Below are 17,652 nucleotides of genomic sequence, written 5' to 3'. Positions count from 1 at the left end.
TTCCAGTGAAGTCATGAACAAAAACTGAAGGCTATCACATGACGAAACCAAACGAGTCTGAGGGTAGAAGAGTTTTGCTACACGGATGAATTGTATTTTCTCCTTATGAACGTGTGTGCGGGACGCAGAGAACAAGCTGGACGCTGGACCGACGGTGAAGAGGTTCGAGCGCTTGCCAGTCCTCGGGTTTTATTGGGCTGTTCAGATCGTAAACGCGGCTAGTAGAAGTGTCGTGGGGCTGCTGCCACTTTATTTCCGCAGTTTTTTCCTTGCATTGGGAAAAACATTGCAAAGGTAAATGAAACCTTAACGTTTTAAGAGACTTAGAAGTCCCCGGCACTTAGTATGACTATCTCCAAAATATGCAGGAAAGACGAAAACGTAAACTGTATCTGTAATTAATTTTTAATGTGTACGCTTAGCCACCCACTCACAAACAAAATTACGAGTTGCATACTACTTTAATAAACGAAAACTAAAGCGTGGTTTTACCACATGTAGGCTGCGTAACAACTTTACTTGTGCTCACTTGTGCTATATGAAAACGGTCCTCTTTTTTTTTTTTCTTCTTCTTCTTCTTTTTTTCATTTGCGCTCTGTGGTCCACAGGTTACCATGCGTGCTCAGAAGAAGAAAGTACTGGTGGGACTTGTGATATCATTAATACTGGTAGCTCTTCTCTTTCGCCAATGGACTCCGAGAGGTTCAGCTGTGGGTGACATACAAAATGTTATAGTGTCCATCAAGGAGAAACTCCTTAAGACTAGCCTTCAGAACCTGAACAGCTATAACGGCAGTATTCCTTATCACCTCAAGCAGACTGGAGCAGGGTGAGTAAGGACCGAGAGACTCCAGACCAGTGAATAAGTCTGGTTACATAATATCCCTGCAAATGCTGAGAAGTTAATTATACTGGGCATGATACCCTGGGAAACTAGAATTTCAGGCTCGTGATGTGAAAATTGGATTGGGCTCCAGCAAAATGGCCTCTTTAAATACACGTTGAATAAATATTTTGTGAGACAAACTGTACAAGGTGGTGCATGTCTCCCTAAGCAGCGTATTTAAAAAAATGTTGCCACGCGGTCTACGTCGGGATGGAGAACGCTCCCACAATGTGAACTGAAATGGGAACAGCATGGATGCGATGTAGCTATACTTTAATTGTTGATAAAAGTTCAGTGTTGTTATTGTAAAACAAAAGCTGCAATGTTGTATAAATAGTCAGTTACCCTAAACATAAATCTCCAGTTAATGTAAATATAAAACATTCTCTCTTCTCAGCACTGATACCCTTGATCAGACATGTAATACTGTACCCAATAAATACATTAAAAAAAACAATAAAACAGAAATGGTAACATTGAGTGTTACAGTGGAATGCCTTGAATGTAGCTCTTAATTCCTGGAGCCTGATTGGATGTGACCCTGGTCACACTGTTTCAGCATGCTGCGTCATCCTTCAAAAATCTATACTGCATTCTGGGTATCTGTGGGTTGTATGATATTATATAACAGGAATCATTCATTCATATTCTTTGATGTAGCTTGTATAATTATTGCCTCTCAAGTTTATTTCCCTTGGTAGCATCTGCCTATAATAATCCTTTGTTTAGCTTTGTATTAGCTTTGTTTAGGTTTTTTTGCTCTGCCATTGGACCAATCTCTTTAATTCTGTACAGATCTACTGCCAAAAATGGATGTGTGTGTGAAGGTGACGCATGGCATGTTGATGTGCCTTTTGGGAACCTACTGTTTTCTGGAGTAGCTGCTCAAAATTTGGGCTCTGCCAATGGCGCCTCTGAGCCTGATATGAGCCAGCGGCGGGAACAGGAGTTCCAGAGCTTCCTCAGGAGGTGAGGGCACTCCACGTCTAAAAGGGGATCGAGGGTACCACATACATTTTTTTTTGGATCAAGTTTGACTTGAGTCTCATTATTTGCATTGCTATGTTTTAAATTTTGTGGCTACAAAGTGAAAGGACAGCCAACAAAAAGGAAGGGAAACTTGTCTGAGCAAACAAACATCTGGACTTGGTGAGAATGGTGTTTGTCATACTCGTTGTAGGTCTCGCTCAGCAGCAGACATCCTTATAGTGGCAGAAGCCAACAGCCCTCTACAGTACCCTACCCAGGGTGTGGAAGTCCCACCTAAAAAGTCTGTCCTGATCCCTGGTAAGAGCATTGCAGAAGGTTGAGTGCATACAAAGTTGGCTGTTAACTCCCTTAAATGTAAGTGCAATCTGCCTTTGTTTTTGCATAACAACATTCTCTGCTTCACAAGGTCGGCATTCTCTCACTTCTTCTTCGTGCATTCTGAGTATTTCTAGCACTCCCACATTCTTATAACTAGTTTCCCATAGAGCAGAGTGTAGTCAGGTCTTACCTGGACTTACAGTTAATGTTTAGAAACATAGTAGGGTGGGGTTTTTTTTAACACCACTTGTTATTTCTTCTGTATTGTTGTCTTGATTGTAGTTAAAAATGTTTTTGTGAATGCTGACTGAGTGTGATTATGAATTTTTGTGTGCAAGGCTGCATAGGTGTTTTTAATGTTCGTTTTCTTGTGCCAAATTTTCTTGTTCTAAGGATTGGGCCTAAGACAAAAGGCTAGAAGACTTTATTCAGTAAGTTTTTCCATTGCTACACTTTTTTTTTTTTTTTTTAAATGTTGTTTGTTTATTTTACATTTATCTCCTTTACATTGAATTAAATCTGTTAAAACTTCAAAATTTGAAGGAGGATAATGTTTTGTTGTAAATTATTGGATACGTCGTGTCCTTCTTGACCACTCTAATGTGTAGCTGACAGACAAACCTATGTTGTCTTGCACTGTTTGTTGCAGGTGAATTTAACAGCTAGCATGGGGACCTTTGATGTTGTGGCTACGGTGAAGGAAGTTGTGGTGCGTGGGGAAGGAGAAATGCACCTTAACGTCTCTAGCAGACTGTTGTCTGCGCTAAATCGGCAGCTGCAGTTTGTCACCTACACTAATGAACTCTTCCACCCCAACACTGCAGACGTGGGTGTGTTTGACATTTCATGCATGGCTCTGCCTGTTGAATCACACCAACAGCAGTTTAAAATATAAATCCTACTGGCATGGTGAATACGTTTTAAGATTGGACATTGTAACCACAATCTTCATTTGACGGGAAGAGTAAAAATCAGTCGCTGCTATGATCGTTACCCATGAGGAAGTGGTTGTGTGATGATTCTTTATTAAAATGAACGACTAAATGTACTACTGTTGTTTTTCTCAGTCCAATTTGGGACTGTTGGCTTCCAGGCAGCTTTCACCATTAAAATCCGACATCAGATCAGGCCTAAGCTGTATGATCCCGGACCCAGAGGAGGTAACTTGCATTACGGATTAATGATCAAGAAAAGATCCCAAAACTCCTAATTAAACTGTGTTAATTTGTGTCCATCTCCTCATTTCACAGAGTACAACATTAGTGCCCTTGTCACTATTGCTACAAAGACATTTCTGCGTTACGACAAGCTTCAGGATTTGATTAGCAGCATTCGACAGTTTTACCCCACAGTCACCATTGTTATAGCTGACGACAGCGAGCACCCTGAGCCTGTAACCGGGTCCCACATAGAACATTACATCATGCCGTTTGGAAAGGTAGGAGACTGGCTGGCGTCCAGTATAATCCTAGAAATAGTTGAAGGCTAAAGTTCACCCACACTGTTAACCTTTTGTATTTTCTAAGGGAGAAAGTTCCACTTTTGAAGGACTCCAGTTATCCTTTTTCATATTCTAAGTACTGGAACAGTCCATGCACCTTTTGGAAATCTAAACAAATGTTAATGTAATCTAACCTAACAGGATGTGAAAGGAGAATTAAACCGAAGAGGCTTGACATTGGCCACACGTATGTTTATGATGTCAAATTACACACCCTTATACTAGGAAGAAAATGGCAGTTTTCATGGTCTCATGGTCTCTTATTTGATCAATCTAATAATAGACTTTGTAAACAAATGGTTTTGCTATGTTTTACAAAAAGCAGTTGTTGCATAATCAAATAATTGCAGGAGACATTAGCTAAGACACTACATTTTCAGAAGCAGAAGTTCAGTGAACTACTGAAGTTTGTTAGAGACCAGAGGCTAATGATGAATGAGCAAGGCAGCATGTGGTTGGTGAAGAAGCAGAGGTGTGTGCATGTGTGCGTGCATATATAATAAATTCCATAAGTGTTTTTTTTTCCCACCACAATGTCTCATTACATGATTGTGCTAAACGTAGCTGCCATGTTGTGATTTCTCTGTGATGCATGTGCATCTGTATAGATAGGACCTCTCAAAATGACTATCTTGAGGTAGTGTTTTATTCGTTGTGGTACAGTTTACATCTGAAGTGAAGTTGTAGAATTAAAACAGCATCATCCACTTATGAATTAATGAATGAATTGCATCTAATTAATTGCTTAATTAATTTATAGCTCTGTAGACAAACTGGAAGGGGTTCTGATTAGGACCAAGACCTGATTTTTAACGTGTACTGTATGTGTATGCCATAAAATCCTGCAATGCAAGATAAATAATTGATTACATAAGTGGAGATGCATTTACTGTTGCACACCAACAGCACCTTCCTATTGCACAAGGGGCCTGATATGAACTATCCCTGCATGCTGATACCCCATTGTGTGTGTGTGCGTGCGCGCTGTTAAGCAAGCCACTCAGAGGTTCTAGAACTTGCTCCCTGAAGAAAGTGACAGTGTTGTTTGCTGCATTTTTTGTTGCAGCGTGTGTGTGACTGTTAAAAAGGCCGGGAGGCATTACTCTTTGGGCAATGCACTATGCATGCATGAGCAGAAGTACCATGTAGTTCATGACTTTCACTTAAATGTTTTAACCCAATTTGTGCAGATTTTATAGTAACGGTTGAAAGCATTTTAGTGATCATAATCATACATTATACCAGTGTTTCGGTGCTGGACACACACGTTTGGCCTATGCATTTCAGGTCTTCTGCCCTTTTGCTTCTTGTCAACTGGCTCTTGCAGTTGCTATAATTTTAACCTAAAGCGATTTCATTTGTTCCAGGGCTGGTTTGCTGGTCGAAATCTCGCGGTCTCTCAGGTCGGCACGAAGTATTTGCTATGGGTGGACGATGACTTCATCTTCACCTCCAACACGAAGCTGGAGAAGATGGTGGATGTTTTGGAGAGAACCACGTTAGACCTGGTGGGAGCAACACCACAACCTATTCCCCTATTACACCCTGAACACCTGGACAAAGGAACACTCAGCTCCTCTATAGGGTTTTCTGGAGTCATTTTTTTTAAATTTGCATGCATTCCACATAAGCAAAGTAGCAAACAAAATATGTAGCTAACACTTCATTAGCAGCATGTAAATCTGCTGTGACTAGCCTTGCATAATTGATGGAGTCTGTATGTTGCACTGTGCGCAATTGTCATCTCCCTGTACAGGAAATTCTAGTAATCATTTGAATTTTTAATTTGCATATGTGCTTGGGAAAGGCTAGAGAAAGACTTATCTGAATTATGTGATGATGCAATGGCTATTGTAGTCAGCAATAAGATCATACTTAATGTGGCATATTAGTTTGTGTACATGATGGTAGACATTTTCACATCAAATAATTCTGAAGAATAATTACTGCAGTTACTCATCTGGAATCTTCTTTGGATTTATATATTTATATACAGTACCAGTCAAATGTTTGGACAACCTGAAAGAATGTGGGGGGGGGGGGGTTTGCAGTCAAAAAAGGCATTTTAATGTAATACTTCAGGCTTAAATTTGTTTGAGATAATTATAAAGAGTGAGGAGCCTACATACAAATATTTATTTATTTGTTTATTTATTTATTTATTAAAACCCTACATTTGAAATGCACCCTCAGCAAATAGTTCTCATTCAGAACTTTGAATGTGTGAACTTTTTGACCGAGATGGCACCTCAGGAAGTTGGTTAAGAGAACACCAAGACTGCAGATCTGTTTTCACAGTAAAGGACGGTGACTTTGAAGAATCTAAGAGAGACAATACTCATTTTTACCACAGCATTATCACTTCTGTGTTATTTCATGGTTTTGATACCTTCACTGTTTTGTTCTAAATTGTAAAAAACATCAAAAGTTAACAAGGATCAAGTGTGACCAAACATTTGATTGGTACTGTGTGTATACAGAAGTATAAGTATACAAAAACATCTGTGTGCTTCTAGAATGCAGAAACATTTGTGCCGAGTATGGGCTGCAAATTCTGAGGTCAAAGGTAGTGGAGAATGACCAAGCTGAGATCCTGTGAGATTTCCAGATCCAGACGGACAAAATGGTAACGACTAGCCAACCTGACATAGTAGTAATGGACAAAGAGAAGAGGGCCATAGTGACAGATGTGGCAAATCCCAAGTGATGGCAACATCAGGACCAAAGAACACAAAAAGCTTGAAATACCAACTGAGAGAAGAACTGGAAAAGATGTGGAAGGCAACAGAGGTTCCTGTGATTCCCGTGATCATCTGAGCACTAGGGGCAGTGACCCCGAAACTGTAAGAGTGGCTACAGCAGATCCCGGGAAAAAATAAACATCCGAGATTTCCGTCCAGAAGAGTGCAGTCCTGGGAACAGCTAAGATACTACACAGGACCCTCAAGATCCCAGGCCTCTGGTTGGTGACCCAAACTTGAAGGAAAATGAGACCACCAGGAAGGGTGAGTGGGGGGGATATATATATTTCCAAATGATGCAGAGATCACGTCCCTTTTTAAGGATCCTCCACTGATCTACATACAAGACAAAAACATCAAAGACATGCTCGTCAAGAGTGAGATAAATGATCATTCAAATAATGGCTGTGGTACCGTAGCCTGCAACCGCTCCATATGTGCTACATGTAAATATATTAACACGTCCACTAAAATAACTGGCACAATACGATCAGTTGTCATCCCCCATTCCTCCTCATGAATCACTGTGGGAGTTGTCTACTGTATTACTAGCAAGAGATGTAATCGGCTTTATATTGGAGAAACCAAGAACGAGTGTGTTGAACACCTTCAGACCATCAGAATTGAGGATATGTCGTTTCCAGTGGCAAGGCATTTTAATACTAATGGACACTGCGTTAATGTGACATCTATTTGCATTGCCAGTTGTTGCTATGGCAGCAATGAAATTGGGGAAATTCAAAGAAAAATAACTGATCTACACTCTGGGAACTTTATAACCCCATGGAAGGAATGTTGTAATTTAAACATCATCTTCTACTATACAAACTTGTTGGTCTTGCTACTAATTCAACATCACTTTGCTTGCACAGCTGATGAAGGACCTCTGTCCGTAATGTCCTATTTCTTTAAAAATGTAGGGTGCTTCCTAGACATTTCCTAGAGTCTCTCTTCCTCCAACAATGGTGCAAACCATCTATTTGCATAGAATATTCTAGATGTTGGTTGTGGTAAGGGCTCCAAATTGGTGATTTCATGCGGTACGGTCATACTGAGCAATTTATTGACTTAATAAAATTTTTTCTTTGCTTCAGCTCCACGGTTGGACTTTTTCACCCTTAGATAAATAAAGGTGTGTCTGTCGAAGCTGTTGATACTAGACAGTGCAGCATCCAAAGTTCATTTACCCTGTGCTCGCTGTACTCAGGACAGCGTGAGGGGAAACTCCTAGAAAGAACTGTGACTTTTTTTCTTTTTTTTTTACGTCCCTCCAAAACGTTCCCCCCCGAGTGGTGTTGTACGGTTGCAGTGCCTCTTCGGGGGAACAGAGGAGAAGGGGTGTAAGATTCCGTAAGGGGAGGAGGCGAAAGATCGCAGATGTCGGAACATAAGTGCTAGGAGTTTGTTAAATGTTCCAGATTCAGCACAATAGATTTGATGGTTTTTCATGTACGTAAGCCTGAGCCCAAGACTTAATCATGTATATCAATCTGTGATGGTGATTGTGAGACTAGTTGTTTTGATTTATTTTTTGTTACTTGTTGATAGGTTTTGTAGTACCTGGAATTCTGTATTAAAAAAGAAAACATCTGCACTCCTTCACAAAACAAAAACATTGTGTGTGTGTGTGTGTGTGTGTGTGTGTGTGTGCGCGCGCGTGTGTGCACAGGTGGGCGGGGCAGTGAGGGAGGTGACAGGCTACACTACCACCTATCGACACACCATCTCCACAGAAGACGGTGGAGAAGAAGGAGACTGCTTGCACATGAGGAAGGGTTTCCATCATGTTCTCGAGGGCTTTCCCAACTGTGTTGTTGTGGACGCGTGCATTAACTTCTTCATGGCTCACACTGACAAGGTGCGACAAGTAGGCTTCGACCCTCGCCTGAAACGGGTTGGCCACCTAGGTGAGCAGTTTGATGTGGAATGAAAAGTCATTTTTTAAAATATATTTGTATATAAAATATGAAACTCTTGTGTAGCTTTTAATTTTGGTATGAGGTGGATCTAGTGAGTGAATAGTACTCCGATCGATGGCTTAGAGACTTTTGGGGGTTTTTTTAGAGTGCTTGTTCAACTTTTGACTGCATGTCTCCTCCCACTCTAGAATTTTTTGTTGACGGTCTTGGCTCTCTCCACGTGGGCTCCTGTGATGACATTGTGATCAATCATGCCTCGAAGATAAAAGGGATGTTGCCATTTGGACAGTCCAGCAGTGATAAAGCCTATTCCAAGTTTCGCTACCATGACAAGTCAAACATCCAAAATACTCTGTATTACTTCAAGAACCACTTCAAATGTATAACCTCAGGATCCTAAGTGATGTGTAAGGATACAAGTTCAATATTTGCTGTGACTCCCTGGCCTACCTGAAGGCATTGCCTCATATTTGATACTAATGATGCGAAGACACCCATGAACCTTATCTGTGTCATGTCTTCAGAAAGAAGTATGAATCTACAAATTCCACTTGTATTTGAGTTACACATTGTCAATGTGGATTTTTGTTGTGGAACATTAATAAAAGAAAAAACATCAGTGGGTCAGTCACAAAGACATGGCACTGTTTTGGGTGTAATAAGTTTGTGGTTTTGACAGTTATATTTTCTAATTTTTTTTTTTGTATGTATTTGTTCATATTTTTAAATTTTATTCTTAAATATAGGTTTCCCATTCGTTATTTTTGTAAAGTGGCAATGTTCAACATCAACCAGAAGATGGCAGTAAGACATCAGAGTAGAGGTTTACCTTCTTGGCCAGCCCAAAGGCTTTGTGACTGTTTTACTGATCAAATTGCCTGCTGCCTTTTAGTAGCTTTCAAACTGCACTGTTTTTTTAGGTTAGGCATAATATTGCCTATTGCATTTTTGCAAATAGACAAATATGTATTTATATTGATAAATGTCATGACATCTTGCTCTTGAAGTGTATTTTAAAGTGAAAATCATTGTTCATTGAAAGTACTTTTCAGTGCAATGTTTGCATTTGTCTTAAAACATCCTGTAACACAGATGAAGTGAGCAAGTGAAAATGGGGATCATAAATTAATTACATTGACCTGAATATTGTTATTCATGCTCATCTTTCATCCTTCATAAATGCAGATTGGAAAACATTTAGTGATGTCAGTAATTCCAATATGGTGGCATAGACGCACACAAACACAAACACCCCCCTCTGTCAGAATATGGAGAGGTTTCCCTCCCACTGCTACTCAGTGCATAGCAGCAATTTATGGAGGGCTATATCATTTACAGAAATTGAACCATGTCTTTCTGCAAGAAATGTTTCCAATACATCGAAGTCAGTTGGTAGCAAAACGTATTCATTTATCAATCAACCAGAAATGTGGATGTCTTTATTACTACAGTAAAACATGAACAAAATCAACATATCACCGTTACAGGAAAAATGCAACTTGCTGTTTTGGGTGTGGTATTTTTCTAATAGTTTATGAGTATATTTTTTTAGAATTATTTCACTGAATAAAAATCCCTGAATTGCCACCACAGAATCAGTAGTGTTATAGTTGAACCGGGGTACTGCGTGTACGGAAACTAACATGAGAAACAGGGGTAGCTGTCCTGCTAATTAGTCTACTCTTTCAGCTCTACAAGAAAACCCAGTGGATCCACTGCCTAGAGAGTTCTTTGAAATACACCCTGGAAAAAAAAACATGGGCATCCAACATCAAGCAGGAAAATAATTAATTTTGTGGCTTGGTTTTGATCAAGATGGTTTATGATGAGGTAATCAGACCAAGCTGTGGCACAGGGCAATGTGCCATTCAGTCTGTCCACCCTCGGACAGCACGAACCACAGCACATCACCATTAATTCAGCAGAGCGGAACCTGATCCAAAACTTGCGGTCATGACATTAAAATAAGGAACACGGGCGTATTCTACACTTTCCGCGGCACTGGATCTCAAAGGCAACATCACACACTTTTTCCTCCCCACTCTGAACAACTTTAAGGAATTTAACATCATCAGTCCTGTCCAAGTGAGATTAGTCACACTCCTAATATAACACACCTGCTCCAACATCTTTAGTAGCATCCTATTGTTCTTATCACCATCATCACAATATTAGAAGCAGGTATACTAGATTTGGGGTGGAACTAAACTCGACACGGCCATAGATCTCTAGGAACTGACCTGGACGTCCCTGCTTTAGCCTTATACGTTTTGAGGTTTTTGTACATTGAAACACTTTATAATTATGATCTCCCAGTAAAAGACAGTCTAAAGTTCTGGTAAATATATCCTGCCCTGTTTGGTACAGGATATAGGTTAGACTCAACTCTGTGTTGTTTGTGAGTGGAGGTATTTGAAGTAGAGTGGGGAAAGATACTTTATTGCAAAAAAAAAAAAAAGACATTTTGAAACTTGACAAAATGTAAAAACTGTTTAATATTTAATCAAGGTATTACAGCCCTGGCTCTGATGACTGCCACAGTATTTTACTGTGTTTACAGTGAGTTATGAATATTATTTCCATAATACATAAGACAGAAATTGATAGTCAAAGGTGAACATATTTCCATCAAAATACATTTTGACCATTCAGTGCATTTTTCTTTAGTTTAAAACTTTATATATATATTTTAAACATTTACAAATATAAGAAATGGAAATAAATACTTTTTTCCAGCATTCAAATATATGGAACAGGGTTTGTAGGCCTAGCCATGAGCAAGTTAATCCTTTTACTTAAATATGCAAATTCAAAGAAACTGATCAGGTGTGTGTGTGTGTGCGCGCGCGCTTGTGCGTGGGCTCATGTCTGATCTGATGTTTTGGTGCACACAAATTTTCAAGACACACGAATATATACAGCAACTGTGTCTTCCGAGCTCTGTGTTAATCTGTACATCCTACAGACATGGGACAGAAGTGCAAACCTTAACATTATTAGCTACCACAGCCATAAAGTGACTTACATTACGCCAGTTGTCAAAATGCTAGACCTAGCAAGAGCTACTGTCAATCAAGCACTGGAAGAGAAACAGATCTACTGTGTAGACACAGAAGCTTTCCTAAGGCAGCTGTACAGTGTAAGGCAGGGGTTTTCCACGCCAGTCCATTAGGAACTCACTGCTCCACACAGCCATGGATAGAAAACCTTTACTCTCATTAGGGTTAACTTGTCTATATGGTACTGCTCTTAAATAATTACCAAAATAAATCATCCATATATGTGTCTGCTAGTTCCAGATAGATATTTTACTTTCAAGACTGGAACAAAACAAGAGAGCGATTCCCTTTGCCACACCCATCGTTAAGGGCACAAATGATTAATAAAAACATGGTGGAATTCTAAAAAGGCGTTTCCAACCCCCGAAGTCTGGACATCCTCAGGTTAAAGTAGATTTAGGCCTTCACACCCAAATCATTGTGTCAGTTTCTGAAGGCTTCTCCTATGAACCAGAAAGCAGAAATAAATAGTAATCACCACAAACTTACTTACAAGTACACGGTCAGAGAATCCAAAGAAGCTGAAAGTGCAGACGACAATATTAGCGGTACCCTGTGATGCTGAATGTGTGCGACAGCATCGTGGACCGTGACAAAGATGTGCTGTGGGTTCATATAGTCCATGAGGCCACTGGAGGTGAGGATCTTTAAGACACTTTCTACATAAACAAAACATCATTCATTCATTTATTTTTTTGATCAAACAAATAGATTCCTTTCTGGGATAGTTATAATTTGCCACATGAAACTTGTTCCTGTACTTAAATATATGGTAATTATATACAATCACACTAATAACTCACCATTGCAGTTTGCCAAGTATATCTGCATTCCCACCTTCTGACATTGAACACACATCTATGACAGGCAACATTCACTGTGAGTATTTGGTAAAGGTGAGAGGCAATTCTAAACTAGATTAAATGACTTGGCTTACCTGTATAAAAAGCTTGGCTCCTGCGACATCCACAAAAATAACACTGCTACAATCGATTAGTACTGCCTGGACTTCATCCTCTGCCATCTCTGCAGTCAAACGGAAGAAAACGCGAAGAGAACCGCAAGGCTTAGACCCAGTTTTATTCCTCATGGCAAAGACCAGCATTTTCTAATGAAAAATTAGTCACCTGATTTGAAGAACTCATTGTCTGAGGAAAACGACATGTTTGCTACTCCTCTTTCCTAAAAAAAGCAACAATACCAAAGAGGTACAGGCATGATATCTGCCACTGTATGAACCGTGTGTGTGTGTGTGTGTGGGGGGGGGGGGGGTTAGTGTGTGTGCATGTGCATAGTAATCTGAATGAGTGCATTGGCACATGTCTGACCACAGTATTGATGGCCTCTCTCTCTCTCTTCTCCCGGGCCTTTCTGGCCTTCTCGTGACTGCGGATACGTTCAGGAGTAAGGCCCAACAGCTGGTTCACGTCTGCCTTAAAGAAACTCCGGTTGCCATAGTAGATGGGTCCATTGTAGGCCAGAATCTTCACTCCAGGAACTTCATAGCACTGGGGTAGCAAAATAAGAGATTCTTGATACAGCCTTGACTAAGAACTATTTGCGATTTTCAAACGGTTCGGTTTGATTTCCAATTTGATATAAACAATGTTCTCCCATGTGATCTGTTGTACACTGCTTTAGGAAATGTTTAAAGGAATTTGCAAACCCAGTCTGCTTTTGTGATAAATTACCTTATTGTGGTTGTTGATTGACCGGTAGATCTCTGTGTTGGAGGCCCGTCCCAGCACTGAGCAGCCGGCTCTGCAAACACACACTTTAAGCGTTCCTTCATGTTTTTAGGTCCTAGTTTCCTCTCTCCTCGCCTCATGGGAATCAGTGCCTTCTCTAAGACAGGCATTATTTTGGAATGTGGAATTTGTAAGGGATACTAGCTTCTCCTTACTGCCCTTGAGTTCTAGAGTGCATAATTAAAAGATCCAGGAAACAATCTTTGTATCTACTAAACGCAAATATATAATTAGCTAGTTTCAAAGTCTATTACAGTATGTTCTCAATATTCATCATTGGCGGACGTGTTCCAGTTACAGAAATTACTCTATTGTCCCCTGATGCCTGGGGAGAGAATAACTCATTTGCAAATAGTACACAGGTTTGCTTATTGAGTGACCAAAAGGTCTTTTTGGATGTCTCAACAAAAACAAAACAAACCACATGAACAGGATTTGTTAAAATAAAGTAGAAAACGTGGTTCACTGAACTACCTCTGTGTGCGACAAATTACAGTCATCATGGAGAAAACGACCCCGATTGCCAGGCCCAAGTCCACGTTAAGCACGACCACCGATAACCAGGTCACCACCCACACCATCTGCAGACACGTGCGTCAACATTTCAAACATGCTAAATATACAGCACATTTATTCATATTCAGATGTCCAAGGGGGGTAAAAAAAAAAATTAAAAAGAAAGAAAAAAAAAGTCAGTGGTTCTACGATACTCACAAAGTCAATTCTGCTAACCCTCCAGAGTTCTGGGAGGTCCTGGAACTGTAGGAACATTTGCCTCAAGCTGGTCACGTTTATACACGCTAGCACGGCCTGCGCAGAGAGAGCGCACTGTTGTCAGAGTGCCTGTGCTCGCGCTGACTTGAACAATTTTCGAATGCGTGATTCTGTGGACACGTGTGCCCTCACCTTGGGTAAGAAGTAAAAGAGAGGACCGATGAGCAGCAGAACGATCAGCACCACCAAGCTCGTGAAGAGTCCCGAGAGCTGGCAGATCACACAAACCAATCACGTCAGTCATCTGAGAGATGAGTCACGACAATCGGTGTCGTGCAGGTGACAACAAGAAAGCACACACACGTCTCATCGCTGCGCGACAAGCAAATCCGACAGAACAAGCGGTGGGCGAGGCCTGGCGTGGTACCTGCGTGCATCCTCCAGCACTGTCCAGAATGTTGGTGGTGGCCAGTGTGCCTGAACTGGGAAAACAGCTAAAGAGGGACGACACCGTGTTGGATATCCCATGTGCCAGCAGTTCCTGCAACAAAGAATAAATAAATAAATCGGTCAACCAATCACTTCCCTTGGTTTCGGTAATATTACATGACTTATGACTACATTAATTGCACTAAACAACAGTACTCTAATATCAGGTTTTGGGGTGCTGGATATAGAACTGCACCTGATTCGGCTGAATAGCATAGCCGTGCTTATCAGCATAGATCATTGCTAGGGACACAGACACAGCATAGCCAACAAAGGTGATGGCCACTGTGTCGCCAGCTATGTCCGGCACTGTCTGCAAAGCAGGCAACCGAGGTGGAGGGAAACTGCAAAACAAGAACCCTGTAAGGCCTGGTATTGTTATTACATTTATAACAATGGGCAGTCCCATGACATGTTCTCAGTCACAAACACAATGAAGTTTCAGAAGCAATATTAATGTTCAAGCACAATGGATAAATATAAGGAATAAGTTTTACCCTGCTGGAATATGACCCACTATCTGCACATCATATCTGGAATCCAGAGAGGAGGCATAAGCAACCCCTGTGGCGATTATCACCTGAAGGAAATCCAAACGGGAGAAAATAGAAACCAGACAATAAGCTCACGAGCCATAACGGCCGAGCGCCAAACTACGAAAAAGAAGCACGAATGACAGACGGGGCAAATCTGCGCAGGATAGCTTACCGTGAGAATTTCCACGGGAATGGGTGTGCGTAGACGCTGGCGAAAGCGCGCGTTCACCTCCTTAACGGGAACGAGCACGGCCAAACAGAGCAGAGAGATGAGCAGCGCGGCCAGGTTAGTGTGGGGCAGGTTCTCCATCACGGACGCCAGCGTCTGCGGGACACATCCGACAGGTCACACGTTGCAGGCGGGACTGCGTTCCACTCCACTTACACCTGACAGCATGAATCACTGAACTGGCTAAATGTAAAACTCTTGATCACGTTCTTGATCATGTCTTTTGTGTAGATATTTTTGTATTGGGAAACATTTGGTTCAGAGAGGCATCAGTGTCTATGTAAAACCTTTCAAACCTTGAAGAGAGAGAAGGCACCCATGTAGCGAGGAAGCCGTAATCCCAGCATGCTCTGTAGCTGCGAGACAGTGACGTGAAAAGCAGCCGCGCTGGTGAACGCCTTGATGATGGGCTCCGACAGGTACGTGGAAAGGAAGCCTAACTGTAGTCCGAACATGCAGAGCTGAGGACAGAAGCCACAAAAAGGACGAGGAGAGAGCAAATCAGTTCCACAGACGAGCTCCGCCCACAACCGAAACAGTACACAAAGTAATCATTTCATCCTCTTTTTATTTAACCCACATGTCTTTTTTTTATTTTATTTATTTACCATCATCACTCCTGAAAGGAAGGCCACAGCGGAGGCCACGCCAATCCTCTGAGCCTCGAACTCCACAGCCTCAGAGGAACTCGAGTTCAAAGCAGGAGGAGCAGGAACTAGCTGTTCTACCACGGAGCCAGTCATCAGGCTTATAACAGCAAAAGTACCTGTTCAAGTCAGGTTAATACATGGTCAACTTTAATACTTGGTCCAGACTACATTCATTATGAATTGGCATCTAATGCATTGTTAGATGGGGTCATAAATTGACAAAAACAAACCAATGAAAAACATCTTAAAACAGTAACACACAGTGTCATACAATGACAATTATACATAGCACAGCCTACATTAAAATGGTTAAATATGCTTTTTAAAAAAATCCTCCTTGAAATTGAATTTAGCCCTTGGTCAGTAATTTCTAGAAGTAATATCCATGGCTTGTGCGAGGCGTACGCGTTACCTGTGGAGACATGGTGCCCGGTACCAAAGAGCATGTAGAGGATCACAGGGAAGAACGACGTGTAAAGCCCATAAACCGGTGCCACGGAAGTCAACAAAGCAAAGGCCATTCCTGGCACAGAAAAGACCATCAAACAGCTCAAATTCACATCACTCTTACAGTGTAAAACAGTATAAAACAGCCTTGCTTACAGGGAGAGAAAGATTCTGGCAAAATCCTAGTACGTTTTGATCTTCGTTAAATGCTTTAGCTTCTCCAAGTGTAATATTAAATCAGTGTGTCAAATATAATCTTTGGTAGACTACAGAGAGAAAGGAAAACAGTTAAATTATTTTCTGAGGCAATTTCAAGAAGTCATTTTGATATATTTTTGACTTCAATTTATTTGAACTGAACCCATTGTCTAGATGACGCGCAATTGGACTGGCATGCGCATCGTTTGACGGCGCTGCTCGTCATATTTGCACATTCAAGTCCAAGTTGGTAGGACTGGTTTTGCTCATTCAAGCCGAGTAACGCTGAAAGCTGATTATAGTGAAGTTTTAGCAACTAGTAGAGCAGATCACCATCCACCTGTCTGGCCAAACTGATGACCATATCAAGACTTTCCGCGTAATAAACTTAGAATATGGAACAAAATGCAGCCTACCTTGGGGGATGTGCACTATACCAACTGTCAATCCCGCCACAATGTCTCCTAAAATCCATTTCCTGAGTTTGTATTTGGGCAGCCATTTGAGAACAGGCACCCGTTCGTTGAGCAGGTGGAGGCACGCAACCTGGGAGCACCTGCAGCGCTTTGCGAGCTGGTCTCTGAGCGCTTCTCCCGCACTCGGCCTGTCGTCTGCGCCGAACGCCTGTCTGAAACGGTCTTCTGTGTAAATATTCCTGTACACAGCCACGGATGCACTCATCCTCTCAGTTTAATGCCTCGCCCTCTATGTAAAACAACGTTATGTCCAGAGAAAGGAGGTTTCAAAGAGCGCAGTTAGAACGTGCTACCTGCCCATTTTTATATAGGTAGACGTTTGGCAGAACAGGAACCATTGTATTTTCCTGTCAAGTGCTTGGAGCCAATTGACAGGCTTAAAGCAGGAGAGTTTTTTTTTTCCAGTAACTGAGAAGAAGTACTTTGTGCAACCTTTTTACGTGCTATTTTGGCAGGGACCACATAAAGGTGTATTTGTCCAACTTCGGAGTTGACGAGGGCGGGGGGATCCTCCGGGTCCTACTGCGAACTCCCCGTAGAAGACAAACAATGAATCAAATGAAGCAGACACGTATTCAATTCTCACCTTCATTACATAGAGAAACTCTCTCTCTCTCTCTCTCTCTCTCTCTCTCTCTCTCTCTCTCTCTCTCTCTCTCGCTCTTTCTGTCACACACACACACACACACACACACAAATGCTCACCCTCCCCATCTTAATAGCCCTCAACTGTTCTCTTCCCCTCCCACTT

General features: G+C 41.4%; 2 protein-coding genes across 4 annotated transcripts; one reads left to right on the top strand and one right to left on the bottom strand.

Moving 5' to 3' along the window:
• Positions 1-6: 6 nt before the first annotated feature.
• Positions 7-9,499, top strand: b4galnt1a (beta-1,4-N-acetyl-galactosaminyl transferase 1a). 2 transcript variants are annotated; one of them, XM_035522433.1, is made up of 11 exons: positions 7-162; positions 609-829; positions 1,682-1,855; positions 2,067-2,173; positions 2,588-2,625; positions 2,844-3,024; positions 3,262-3,354; positions 3,445-3,632; positions 5,063-5,203; positions 8,106-8,343; positions 8,544-9,499. In XM_035522433.1, the coding sequence occupies exons 1-11, from the start codon at positions 106-108 to the stop codon at positions 8,753-8,755; spliced, it is 1,650 nt and encodes a 549-aa protein (XP_035378326.1). In that variant the 5' UTR covers positions 7-105; the 3' UTR covers positions 8,756-9,499. The 2 variants fall into 2 exon arrangements, with proteins under 2 accessions (XP_035378326.1, XP_026884515.2); XM_027028714.2 differs by having other exon boundaries at positions 7-294.
• Positions 9,500-10,832: 1,333 nt separating this feature from the next.
• slc26a10 (solute carrier family 26 member 10) lies at positions 10,833-17,443 on the bottom strand. 2 transcript variants are annotated; one of them, XM_027028726.2, is made up of 18 exons: positions 16,842-17,443; positions 16,193-16,303; positions 15,739-15,896; positions 15,427-15,591; positions 15,074-15,226; positions 14,863-14,945; positions 14,562-14,709; positions 14,304-14,417; positions 14,069-14,146; positions 13,877-13,972; positions 13,637-13,743; positions 13,106-13,175; positions 12,743-12,922; positions 12,542-12,596; positions 12,352-12,440; positions 12,218-12,272; positions 11,967-12,073; positions 10,833-11,857 (listed from the first exon to the last, which is right to left on the bottom strand). In XM_027028726.2, exons 1-18 carry the CDS (start codon positions 17,104-17,106, stop codon positions 11,819-11,821), a joined length of 2,073 nt encoding a protein of 690 aa, XP_026884527.2. In that variant the 5' UTR covers positions 17,107-17,443; the 3' UTR covers positions 10,833-11,818. The 2 variants fall into 2 exon arrangements, with proteins under 2 accessions (XP_026884527.2, XP_026884528.2); XM_027028727.2 differs by lacking the exon at positions 16,842-17,443 and adding an exon at positions 16,384-16,412.
• Positions 17,444-17,652: the final 209 nt, after the last annotated feature.

The sequence above is a fragment of the Electrophorus electricus genome, chromosome 24 (genome assembly GCF_013358815.1).
Source record: "Electrophorus electricus isolate fEleEle1 chromosome 24, fEleEle1.pri, whole genome shotgun sequence".
Classification (NCBI taxonomy): domain Eukaryota; kingdom Metazoa; phylum Chordata; class Actinopteri; order Gymnotiformes; family Gymnotidae; genus Electrophorus; species Electrophorus electricus.
Note: the sequence above shows the minus strand (reverse complement) of the source record. Positions and strands in the feature narration are given on the sequence as shown.

What these genes read in the sequence shown, in the direction of transcription:
- b4galnt1a (XM_035522433.1), top strand. Translation starts at nt 106, where the DNA reads ATGAACGTGTGTGCGGGACGCAGAGAACAAGCTGGACGCTGGACCGAC. An exon ending in ACATCATGCCGTTTGGAAAG is followed by an intron (nt 3,633 to 5,062) that starts GTAGGAGACTGG and finishes CATTTGTTCCAG; the next exon opens with GGCTGGTTTGCTGGTCGAAA. An exon ending in AGAGAACCACGTTAGACCTG is followed by an intron (nt 5,204 to 8,105) that starts GTGGGAGCAACA and finishes GTGTGTGCACAG; the next exon opens with GTGGGCGGGGCAGTGAGGGA.
- slc26a10 (XM_027028726.2), bottom strand. Translation starts at nt 17,106, where the DNA reads ATGAGTGCATCCGTGGCTGTGTACAGGAATATTTACACAGAAGACCGT. An exon ending in ATGCTATTCAGCCGAATCAG is followed by an intron (nt 14,418 to 14,561) that starts GTGCAGTTCTAT and finishes TCTTTGTTGCAG; the next exon opens with GAACTGCTGGCACATGGGAT. An exon ending in CAATGAGTTCTTCAAATCAG is followed by an intron (nt 12,441 to 12,541) that starts GTGACTAATTTT and finishes GTTTGACTGCAG; the next exon opens with AGATGGCAGAGGATGAAGTC.